The sequence below is a fragment of the Siphateles boraxobius genome, unplaced genomic scaffold (assembly GCF_051911475.1).
Source record: "Siphateles boraxobius isolate OS27281-9 unplaced genomic scaffold, OSU_SipBor_1 66, whole genome shotgun sequence".
In the NCBI taxonomy this organism is placed as follows: Eukaryota; Metazoa; Chordata; class Actinopteri; order Cypriniformes; family Leuciscidae; genus Siphateles; species Siphateles boraxobius.
Window position 1 is genome coordinate 3,529,934 of NW_027509193.1, and position 12,567 is coordinate 3,542,500.

The following is a 12,567-nucleotide window of genomic DNA, read 5'->3' on the forward strand; positions in this document are numbered from 1 at the left end:
TTTGATTTATTAATCAAAAATTTTCCAAATTCCATGACATTCTGCATTACACGGTAAACTAATTTTTTTCTGACTGGATTCAGCAATTCCGTCTGTTTAAAGCTCTACATACTAAACAAATGAGAATGCTGTTACGTCACCATAGTTGTACCTATTATCACTCTCTCTCTCTCTCTCTCTCTCTCTCTCTCTCTCTCTCTCTCTCTCTCTCTCTCTCTCTCTCTCTCTCTCTCTCACACACACACACACACACACACACACAGAGTGAAGAGGACAACGTACCTGCGGCTACAGCTGTTGGCTAAAGAGGAGTTCCAGCTGAGTTCACTAATGGAGGAATCGCTAATGCAGGACCAGTTGGCGCCCATCCTCATCCAGCCCCACCTGGAGGCCATGGACCGTCGCTTGCGCCTGGTGCTCAAGGTGCTGGCCGACTGCGTGGAGAAAGAAGGCTTCTCATCAGTGGTGGAGAACGACCTGAATGGACAGCCCTCTTCGCACCACCAGGCGCACGGAGGGAGGTAGTGAGGCCTGAACCTCGGCCCACGTCAGTCAGTCCCCCACCATGAGCCCCACCGAGGCTTGTGCTCGAGTCACACTCTGAATTCAGTGAATTCCACGACTAGCCACCAATGCCTCTGAGGAGCCAAACTATCCTGTGTGTAGATGCGTGATATGGATGTACAGAGACACAGCTATCAGAGGAACGCTGAGATGAAAAAGATATTTTCGGTTTCTGGATAGCCAAGGCTGTTTCTCAGAGCTGAAGTACATACTTTTCTGCTGCATCCTGATGTGTTTGACAAGTCTGCTTCTATAATTTAATACATTTTGAGTTGCTGAGTGTACAGAAAACTTTACAGAAGGAACCAAAGTTGGAACAGAGATCTATATATTCAAGTACGCAACTGTTATTTACTTTGCTCATTTAGGTCTTTGACATAAGGGCACGTAAACAAGCTTTAATGACAGTGCTGCAGTGCAGTACTACTGTGCAAGGACACTTAGACACATCCTCCTCTGTGCGTTCAGAATTCAACATCATTTCCTGTCATCTGAATTAAGCCATCGTTTAAAACTCACATCGTGCCATCAGGCCTTCAGTCATTCGGCACATTATTTAGGGAAATTCAGAGGTGAAGTGCAGGCTTCATTTAAGGTTATTCAATGGTGAAGCACGTGTTTAAACATCTCCATGGAGAAAGAGAGAATGACGCTGATTTGTTGTTGAGGTGTCCTATTCCCGCAGTCAGTGTTTCCCATCTCAGGCCCCATGCTCTCTCTTAATCAGAACGTTAAGGACGAGCTGATGCTTTGCTAGCGGAAGTTCATAATGTTGTTAGTCGTACTTCACGCTGCACCTATCTTGTGTCTCATCTGGCAGAGCAATTTCAGCGGTTGATTATAGAGTAGGGCACGGGCTTGAGGGAATGAAACAAACCAATCGAACATGTAGGGGAACTGACACTGTGTCCTAACTATAACCCTATTTAAACCTGGTATTAAGATGCGTTTTGGTGTATCGGATCACAAGTAGACAAGGGAGACACATTCCTGTGTTTTAATTATGTCTCCTTTGAAGGGAGGATCTATGGGCAAGGCTTTTTCTGATCTTTTGTTCTAATATTGTGCAATTTGCACATGAATGTGAAAGGAGACTAGGGAAAGCGATACAGAGAGCAGCAGCTTTCATTTCTCCTCTGATAGCCTCAAAAATATGCCTAACGCTGTGGGATTGTGCTAGAATCAGGACTGGTAAGACAACATTGGGCTTGTTAAATTTTTTCACCTTCAATAAAAGCTTATGATTTCAGACGGCAAAGTTTAAATCCCATCTGGCTCGTGCTCTTCAACAACACACCCTGCCATTTTTATGCATTAGGTCAGTATGCGGAGAGTAGGCGATCTTTTGTGGCTGTTCGAACACATTCGACTACATGAGCGTTTACACTACGAAAGCAATCTGGTCCAATGCGTTTTGGACTACCTCTGGAAGTGGTCGAAAGTGGACAAGCTCAAAACCTTTTAGACCCCTTTTACACCTGTTTTTACTGTTGGCCACTTGTGATTGGATCGACAAAAACAAATCTTAATACCAGGTGTAAAAAGTCCATAATATCAGTTTTTGTCCTAACCAGTTGAGAACAAGACAAGTGACAATACATTTTGGTTGGTTTGTTATTCTTTTGAGTCTGTTTCTTTTAGCGAACTGGTACTGGTCCTAAATCCTGCTCCACATAACTGTGTATTATGCTCTCCATTCATAGTCAAATGTAGGTTATTCATATTTGATATCTCTGATCTCTGATTCTTCTGTTAGTTTTGCATTGTCTATAAAGATGTGTCCAAGAGATAAAATTGGGGAGGTTACATGATGGTACACAGTGCAAGTATTTGCTGTTCTGCGATTGTTGACAGAGATGATCAGTCGTAGTGTTTTACATAGTGTTTCCTGAGAACCTGGGAACTTTGACTCGTTAATGCATTTTAGTAACTTGTTTAGCATTAACTGTGTGCATCTCACTGTGTGCCACCATGCTTGTGTGATCATACACCCATATCTATGTGCACAAAGTTAGAAGTTGGAAGAGCCGTTCTATTGCACTTTTCCAAGTAAGACATTGGAATATTCGACTTTGCAGGTTAAAGGGAGTTCATAAATGTTCTGGGGCCAGATTCACAAAAAATGTTTTTAAGAAAGAAGGAATTTCTTAACCCCTTCCTCGTCAGCATTTACTAAAAAAAAAAAGTTGCCAGCCAGCATATTTCAAACAAAAAGCTGAGAAAAGAGCATTTTTACGTAGTTTATGTAGATCTTCTTCTTCGCTAGTTTTTGGATCCGGAGATGCTGTACTATTCGAGAAGATCCATTACGGCGCACCCTACCTTATAACAGTAAAAACATGGATTGCCAGAAAAACTCATCAATGGCGGGAAAAGAATTCTAAGAAGTTTGTAAGAATGTTTCTAAGTGCAATTCTTAAAAAATTCCTAAGTTCTCAATTATTTTCTTGTTTTTTTTCCCCTTAAGAAAACCACAGGCTTTGGTGTTATCTGATTGTATACCGAAGATTTGCTGATCAACTCTAAGAAAAACGACTGGCTTGACAGGAGTTTAGCACTCTGCATTACAATTTTTAATGTGCCGCGTATTTTAAAAAGATACTGTCTCAAGATAGACCAGTCTGCTTCATTCATTTGTACTCTCTCTTGAGTGAACGCATCCTGTGAATGGCATTGACTGAATTTTCCGCCTTTCCGTGTTTTCACTGTTATACGGTAGGGGGGGCTATTGTGTAATCTTCTGAAAAAGTACTGAATCCCCTGATCAAAACAGGTGAAGAAGAAGCTGAAACAAGCGATATCATATGTAAGCAGATGCATATGTAAAATAATGCAATCATCAACATTAAACAACATATAAATCAAAACTGCTGTTGCTGCTGATGTTACCCAATGAATGAAATGTCGACTCAGGACAGGCTACAAGACTGTGAAGCTTTTGGGGGTGTTGATGGACTCGATCTACTCTATGTTTTGATCATCGTTCTGAATCCGATCTGGATGTAGTCTTTGACAAAAACACAATTTTCTCAGCTTTTTGGTTAAAAAGGTTACTTTTTTTATGAAACTTACCCACATTCAAATGTTGATTTCAAAAAAAGAATGCATGAAGCTAAAATATTTGTTTTAAAGCAGAGGCTCTTTTCTTTCTTTTGATACACATTGCATGTTCAGTTATTTATACAACAAAATAGTCTGGGGGGCCATAACATTTTTGTGAAAATTATCAAAGACTGTATGTTGGCATTGGCTGTCAACTTTTTTCAAAAAGGCTGGCGGGGAAAGAGTTAACTTTAAGAGGTTATTTACAATGATTTATAAGAAGAGTGTTATATTAAGGAATTTAGATTCTTCAAGATTTCTCTTTAGAACAATCTTAAGATAAATGAAGAACACTCTTAAACAGGCTCTATGTAGAATTCAGAAACTCTTGTTATGAGCGACACCGGTGGCCGTTAAGTGAACTACAGCAACTTCTTGCTCATGCTCAAGTACCGTACAAGAGACTTAAAGGTTGTATCAGTGATTTCAGGCCCAAAAATAAATGTCTAATCTTTCCTAACGATCCGCTAGCTGCCCGCCCCATAAGCATGCCGTCCAAAAACCGCGTCTCTGTAGGCAGCCTAGGCTCTGAGATCTGCACACAAAAACAAATGTGTACAACCACCACTCAAAACCAAAATAAAGTGTTCCAACCAATCACTGACAGGGGCGGGTGTTGTGAGGTTTTGCGCTCGTGCACGGCTGGACGCGAAATCGGAGCAACACCCGCCCCTGTCAGTGATTGGTTGGAACACTGTTTATTTTGGTTTTGAGTGGTGGTTGTACCCATTTGTTTTTGTGTGCAGATCTCAGAGCCTAGGCTGCCTACAGAGACGTGGTTTTTGGACGGCATGCTTATGGGGCGGGCAGCTAGCGGATCGTTAGGAAAGATTAGACATTTATTTTTGGGCCAGAAATCACTGATACAACCTTTAACGTGATTAAAGGCCCGATATTCTCACCGCGAAATTATTTTTCAATTTCATGTGTCATTGAGCGGTAGAGAGGCTCTCGGGAGTATGTAAACTTCACATCCTTTGGATTTTCCCGGGTAAAACGACCCGATTCCGAAGGCTTTCATAGACATCGTAGGAAGTCAGGGAAGGTCTCTTTTTTTACATTTCGTTACAAGCTGTTCACATAGTGGCAATAAGAAAGAGATTAAAACATGAAAATTCTTACATATAGCCCCTTTAAGAAGCATTTATGGGGGTACAAAATTGTGAAGAAGACTAGAAGAATTCTGAAGAATGTTTTGTGAATCTGGCCTCTGAATAACAAATTACTTGCTGCTGGAAAGTAGTTAGGACATGTTGTAATGGTGATAGATCATTTTATTTTTCAGCATTAGTCACATATTTTCAGCAGAAAAGTTACTATTGCATTGCTCTGTATAAAACAAGTTTTCTGTGCTCACTTATTTTGTATTGTGTAAACTACAGCCAAAAAGGCAATAGAGTGCCTTTAATCTTTCTAGCGGTGGTAATCGCCACTTCATTCATTCTTATTCATGCCATAACATTGTAGGCTAAATACATTTTAGTTAGTCTCTAAATGAAACCTTTTTAGTCATAATGTGTGTTGTATGTTAAAAGCTCACATTGCTATTTATTAAGAGAGAGTGCATTTGTGAGGAAATTGTGTGGGGTTTTAGGTTATATTTTGCATTCAAGATTATTTTCGTGCTATAAATGAAGTCCCTGTTCCTGACAGACATTATAAAGTTGATTTGATAATCTGACTGCTGACAATACGGCTGAATCTTTTAAGAGGGGCCACGTGTGTTTTGTGTTTAACCCCAGTGCCTGTGCAATGCTCAAGAAACTTGAATGTTTTGGGATTATTCACAAACTGACCTTTTAGTGGCCCATGGCCTGGTCTGAGAGGTGATTTTTTTTCTTTTCTTGTGGGCAGTGAGGAATTATGGGATGGTCAAGGCTTCTATTAGCCAAACAGAATCAAAAACGTTCCCAATACTCTCAGTGTTTCTGTAAATATCTGTACGATACGATGATCCAAGAGGCTGTTTTTGGAGCAAAAAAAAAAAATGCTTCAGTTTTCTTTTCATCTCTTAAGCATTGTTACTGTGAAGATCTGTTTGCAAAATGATAAAAGTGTGCAATAAATCAAGCTATGTTGTTGAACTCTTTTATGTGTAAAACACAAAGCAATACAGATTGTGAAAGATCAAAAACTTAAATAAATGTTCCGGGTTCAATACAGGTTAAGCCACGTCACATGCTGTGACGTATCAATCTTCTATTGGTCACACATCTTTTCGTGATGCGAATTCACAGGTCAGAGTTCACCTAATTAGAATTTTGGAATGCAGAGAAATGTGCATGTCGTTGTGTTTCCGGTCATTCGTATGGGTGTGAATGGAAGTCAATGGAAGAAAAGTGTACTGTGACTGTCCCTTTAAAGGGCAAGGTATTAAAAGCAGACGTGAAGTATGAATATTTTTGTTGAAGTGCATCTATTATTCTGTAATTATTTCTTAAAAGTATATTTTTTAAACTGTACTTGCAGATAATAAAATGCTAATAAAATAAAAGGCCACTTAAGTGCATATAAAGAGAGCACACTTTCATGATTGTTTCTTAAGTAGACTTTTTAAAAAGTCTATAATGTCAAGTTAAAAGTTTTACTTTAAAGTACATTTTGAATGATGATGTTTTAATCTTTTGCCAAGCTTTAAAAAATTGCAATTATGTTGATGTGTTAACTAACATACTTGTAAAGTACTTGATTATAATTTTAACTGTAGTGTTACTACATTTCAAGTTAATATACTGTAAATGTATTAAAGTGCAACTTTATCATTGCAAACGTGTAATTACAAATGGATTTAAATACATGTTTCAGTAGAAATTACATTAAAATTCAATTTACTATAAATGGTTGTCAGTACAATCAGCAGAAACCTTTACCATATTTCATTCAAAGACAATAGAAGTAATTAAATTACATATAAAGATGTACTTAAGTCGGTCAAAAAGCACTCAACTCATAGCATTTAATATAAATTTAACCTAAAGTGCATTTTCATTTAATCGTAAACAACATGCAGTTAAGTGTCTGAAAAAACCCCCATTTAATTCAGTTCACACTTATAATCGTTTGAAAGTAATTCAAAACGTATGCTATGCTAAAGTGTAGCTAAGTCTTTTTCACAAAGGGTTAAATACAAAACTGCTATATTTGAACTTTTCTCTCTTTCTCTAGAGCTTAACCTGTATCCAGCCTGTATGATTTCATATAGATATAATACATCTCAAGTGAAGTCTATAAAGAAAATATTGTGGCTGCATTTGAATGTCTTAAACTCACAACCACTGGACTATCAGTAAAAGACCCGTGAATGCAGGCAGATACAGTATATCAGCTCTGTGCTTCTTCAGATATGTGCGGCTGCTCTCTTACTCTGACATTCTGCCAGGTCATTTACAGACATACATTTAGAGCCGATACATAATACCCCTCTAATCCGTAAACCCTCTATCTCTCACACCCATATCCTGCGTTTTTCACTTCTATTACGCTATAATCGTCCACATGCTGAGGCAGATACAGGACACGCAGGAATGTCACTGTGACCTTAAAGAAAAAACCTTCCTGTCGGCACCAGAGATGAAGTTCAAGTCTGCAATTACATCAGTTGGTGCCCGTTTGATAAAGAGTAAAATTTACTTTTTTTAAAATGTAAAAGAAAAGCATGAAACATCTCCAGCACATTACGTATACCCCATTGACTTCCATGGTATATTTTTTTACGTCAATGAAGACCATCAACTGTTTGGTAACTGGCATTCTTAAAAATATCTTCTTTTGTATTCAGCAGAAGAAAGAAATTCATACAGGTTTGAAACAACTTGAGGGTGAGTAAATGATGACAGAATTTTCATTTTTGGGTGAACTATCCCTTTAAATGTTATGTTTACATGCACCAGAAAAGGGAGTTTTTCAAGTACAGACGACAACATTGTCAAAACGATCCCTGTTCCCACGGATCAGAGAAAAACAAGTAAAAACGCTATTTTTCATGCCAGGCCAGTAGGTGGCGATGACACTTTGTAAAGAATCAGTACGGGCCTATAGACTGAACACGTAATACGCATGCGAATGACACCACCATTTTTTTACAAATTACATATTTATTGTAGTTTACATGGAGACGATAATATCATACTAAACTTCAAACTTTGAAACCCGTTTGAATTTTTAGGTCCCCAAAACACCGTTGTCGTGTAAATGAAATGAACTGGTGCTGGTTCAAAGTTAGTTCGGAGTTGGTTCAACTTGCGAACCTTCTCAGAACCGGTTTGTTTTCCCACTGACTAGAGCGCCCAGCGAACGACGTCGTTACGTCACTGTGTACGTCACCATACAGAAACGCTAGCAAGTACATTATTTTGGGATTATCTCTAACCTGTGTACCATGAAGGCTTTAAAAACAATTGAAATAATTAAGTCTTTTAATCTTTTCCTTTGATATGTAATCATTTCTGATTAGTTATGTACCTCTGTCTTGTGTCGTTTTTTCTTTCCGTTTATTTGTTCTATATTTTGACTGTTTTCTTCTTTGCTTACATAATGTTTTCAATAAAAAATAAAATTTAAAAAAAGCTAGTTAAAAGCTAACTAAAAAGGTTTCTTGGAACCAGTTTTCCTGGCCGAGAACCGGTTCTTTGGCTCTCGAAACACAAAGAACCGGTTCGCGAGTAGGCACCGGCTCCGAACCGGCTCTCAAAATGCTTTGGTGGAAAAGGGGTAATTGTGTTACTTAGTTACTTTTTATGGAATAATGTGTTGTTACTTTTGCGTTACATTTTCTCATCTGGGCTGGCTGGCTTGTTTGTTTTTTTAGAAACAAAGTAAAGGACCTTTCCACACCAAAAGTGAAATGAACAAGCCTTAGGCTGATGGAAACGTAAAATCACACCTGTACAGTAGAGGGCGCAGCTCAAACCTTTTAGTAGTGCTGCTGTTCTGGATCACAGAAGAATAGGATGCTTCTAGGACGTTAATAAAGTGAGATTAAATACATAAAGTATATTTGTGTTTTTTGAAGTCCCCCTGTGGTGAAAATCCAGCTTTTAATGTTGTTTATATGTCTATGTGGTGTTTTTAATAAGCTTTAAGACAAACCATGTGTAAATTCATGTCAACACCATTGCTGAGTATTTTCTCTTCAAAACTGCTGTGAACCAAAGACAGTCTCAAAAACACGGTTTGAAATCACTGGTGTTTCTGACGTCAAAAACTACCTTGTAACCAATCGCATCAAAGTGTGATCATCAACGATCACAAAACACTGTTTGGAAAAACGATTCATGATGTATTCGCTTATTATTATCAATTTTGTTAATTTTGAACACAAAAAAGTTACGGACTGCAGCTTTAAAATAGCTTAGAATCAGCACAAATCTGTTCATTGTAAAATGATTCAGTCATAAAGAATACGAACATACGAACAGGCAAGATTTATTTGTTTAAATAGTAAGAGATTGAAAAAAATTAGATTGATTGATGGGTAATAAACCTGGTTATGGTGTATTTAAAACACTCAGTTTATTAGTACAATTACAGAAATTGTGTCCGTTTCGTTAATGCATGATTGACAAATACAGATATGCAAATCAAATATATAAATCTTAATTTTAGGCCTCTATCCACCGGTTTCCCAGACTAAACTTGCATGTTTGAGCTGTTTTAACTGAAAGTATCTTGCACTCACACATCTTAAAATAAATCAGTGCCATTGTTTTGTCTCAAGAGTCACACCAGTAACGTTTTTTTTTTTTTTTTTTTCTTAGGCACGTTCATAAAAGCTACTTAAATGTCCTAATTAAACTTCTAGCCCTGTCCGTGAAACAGACACTGTATTAAACCCTATATGTGAGTGTATCAGAAGCAGCAGGAAGTGCAATTTATTACTTGACCACTGGATGGCAGCAACTACCATGTAATGTACCTGAAACGTGCTGTATTACCGTAGCACACAATTAGGCTACTTGATGCACAATAGGATGCAATGTGCAAAATTACAGCCTTTCCTCTCACTGCTTTACATTTTCAAAGTTTTGTTATTCATTCACAAAGGCAAATCATCCTCAGCCTTTCATGCGAGGAGTACAAGCTTGGAGGTGTTTCATGTCCTGAAACGGACCACTGTAAACCCGCGTCCCGCCAAACGGATTAGACGACAAGATGACGGAAAACTGCTGTCTCCACGCAACAGCTTGTGGCGCACTGAGGCAATATCTCATGTAAACAAACCTGAGATGTCGATGTCGCATTCATCCCCTATTGCCTCACAGCAGGTTGCATTTCAAAGGGGAAAAGCCTTTTTCACCTTTCCTCTGAAATTAAAAAGCTCTACCTGCAATTTTCAACGCTGATATTTCGCACAGAAGGGCGTAGTAGGCTGAAAGAGACATGCATTAGATTTCGACATGGCCATTTAGGATTGAAATTGAAATGTCTCTATCTACACGTCATTCATAAAGGTCATTAGCAATATGCGGTCACCCTATAATTGCATTTTCCAATAGGCTATAAGATCTAAATTACTTTTGCAGCGAATTTGAATTTCCCTGTCTAGTAGCCTACAGATTAAATTTCACAAGGAGTGTGATTTTGAAGAGTTTAGTGAATTTAGTATTTAGGGACTTGAGGGGTCTGATTTGGAGTGCACATGCCGTGACGGAGAGATTAATATACAAATTATGTAAACAGGTCATGCATATTCATCTGACAGACAGGTGGCTTGATTGTGTAGTGTTTGATTAATATTACTTATGAGCTACATTTACATGTGTCATCAGCCTCGAGGGTGAATTTGCAAGCAATTGAAAAATTATAGTTCTATTTATTCAAATCAAAGAACTGCATTTATTCTTTCTTTGGTAAAATTCACACTTTTAGTCAGGATTTACAGTATAATGCCTAAATGAGTAATTCGTAAGTATATAAAGTCACCATAAAATTTGCAATTCTTATTTTTTACGGAATATTGCAGTGTTTTTTTATAAATGATTTATCCCTGCACATCATTATTTTTTTCATTTGGTATATTAATCAATGTGCCCTCGTGATCTTTAATCAAAATAAATCCCCTCTATCTTGCAGCTCTTCTCTTCGTTTACTGGCGTGAGGGCGGGGCAGCATGTCACTCATTTGAGATCAACCAATAGCAAACCACAACCATCCAATCAATTCCATATGGACAAACTCAAGCCCCGCCCTACATTTTTCTTGTTTAAGAATATATAGGGAAGAAATAGGGAAGAAAACATGATCTGGTCTTAGTTACTATTAAGAACACATGCATTTGTTGGCTCGAATTAGCCAGTGTTTATAAAATACTGGCTAAATTATTAATTTAAAGTCAATTAAAAATGGTCCAAACTACCAATATATTATTATTCCCGATTAAAAGAAACTAATTCAGCTGTGCCTAATTGTACAAAAACACTTTGTCGCTAATAATGGACATGGTTGAAACTCTCGATACTGACAGCAAGTCCGGTCTGATGTGAGGTGTGATTTTTAGAGCATGAGTGAGTAAATGTGTTTTATTTTCAAGATATATTTAATTAATTTACATAGATTCAGCTATTTTTTAAGTCAGTTTATTGAAATTTAAGTTGATATGAAATCCAAGATCCCAGACAGCAACATAGTGTCGGCCCAGATCAGGGCCACATCTGGCACTTGTGGATTCAACGCGTACCAGGTGTGAGCCGGATCTGGGCCGATACTTTAAAAATGTAAGGCAGCAACTCTCTTTTAGTATATTCTCTTTATACCCATCATTATACCCATTTTCTCACTGCACAGTGCACACTGAATGTTTTTTTCTTGACAATCGGAGAAGGTAATAATACACAATGATAAATAATTAAAAAGCTGATCTCTGTTGACAAGAAAAAGTTCAATGCGAGTTGATTGAGAGCCCTTATGACACCATTTTTAATTTCTTGTAAACTAGGAAACATATAATGTAAACAGACTGCTGTGTGGTAATGAATATGAACCGTAACATTTGTACTTTTTTTAATTTTTTTGTTTCACATCTTTACAGAACCTGGAGTAAAAAATAGCAGCGGTGTTTGTGTTACTTTTGCTCAAGTTTTTATTTGGCTAAAAGTAATAATTATTATAAAATACAGTATACTCTAACGTACGTGGACTATCTGTGTCACTAAAGAAGACAATATACAGGTGAAACTCGAAAAATTAGAATATCGTGAAAAAGTTATTATTTGGATGAAATCATCAACCCCAGATTCAAAATCTCAGAAAATTAGAATATTACATGAAATCAATAATAAAAAAAAGAATTTTAAATACAGAAATGTCGGCCCTCTGAAAAGTATAATCATGCATATGTATATAGGTATATATACTAAATATATTAGTTTTACCTTTTAATTTGAATTACTGAAATACACGAACTTTTGGGCGATATTCTAATTTTTCGAGTTTCACCTGTATAGCCTTCGCGGTTCTCTTGTGATTTGAAGCACTTGCCGTGTATCTTCACTAGATGGCGACAGAAATCAATAAAAGACATCACTAAAATATAACTGGAAGCGGATCAAACCGGAAGCAACACGTGAAGTTACGCTCGCTTTTACAAATTACAAAATGTATAGTATTACAAATTTATATATAAGATAACTTCATATACATTTCATCCAAAGCAGTCTTTTTGATGTGTTGTTCCTTCTGCTAAAGGACGGATCCAGAGTTTTGCCCTGGTTAGATAAGAGTTTGACTCATGAGAGTTGTATGTATCACTGTGTCACCGCTAGATGGCAGCGCTTCTGTTATTGTTGTATCATTTCAGCTGTGTTTACTTGAGCTGACGGTGTAGTAAAAATATTAACATACATCTGCCGATGAATGACAATATCATGTACGGATACTCTATGAACATGACATTGACCCTTTTCA

General features: G+C 37.4%; 1 protein-coding gene across 1 annotated transcript in view; it reads left to right on the forward strand.

The window, feature by feature from the left end:
• fam20ca (FAM20C golgi associated secretory pathway kinase a) overlaps nucleotides 1-6,063 on the forward strand; it is a 73,310-nt gene extending 67,247 nt beyond the window's left edge. The window contains exon 10 of the mRNA XM_077211663.1: nucleotides 264-6,063. Within this exon, the coding sequence (XP_077067778.1) occupies nucleotides 264-525 (262 nt within the window). The 3' untranslated portion in view covers nucleotides 526-6,063. The remainder of the gene's footprint in view (nucleotides 1-263) is intronic.
• The last annotated feature ends 6,504 nt before the right edge of the window (nucleotides 6,064-12,567 follow it).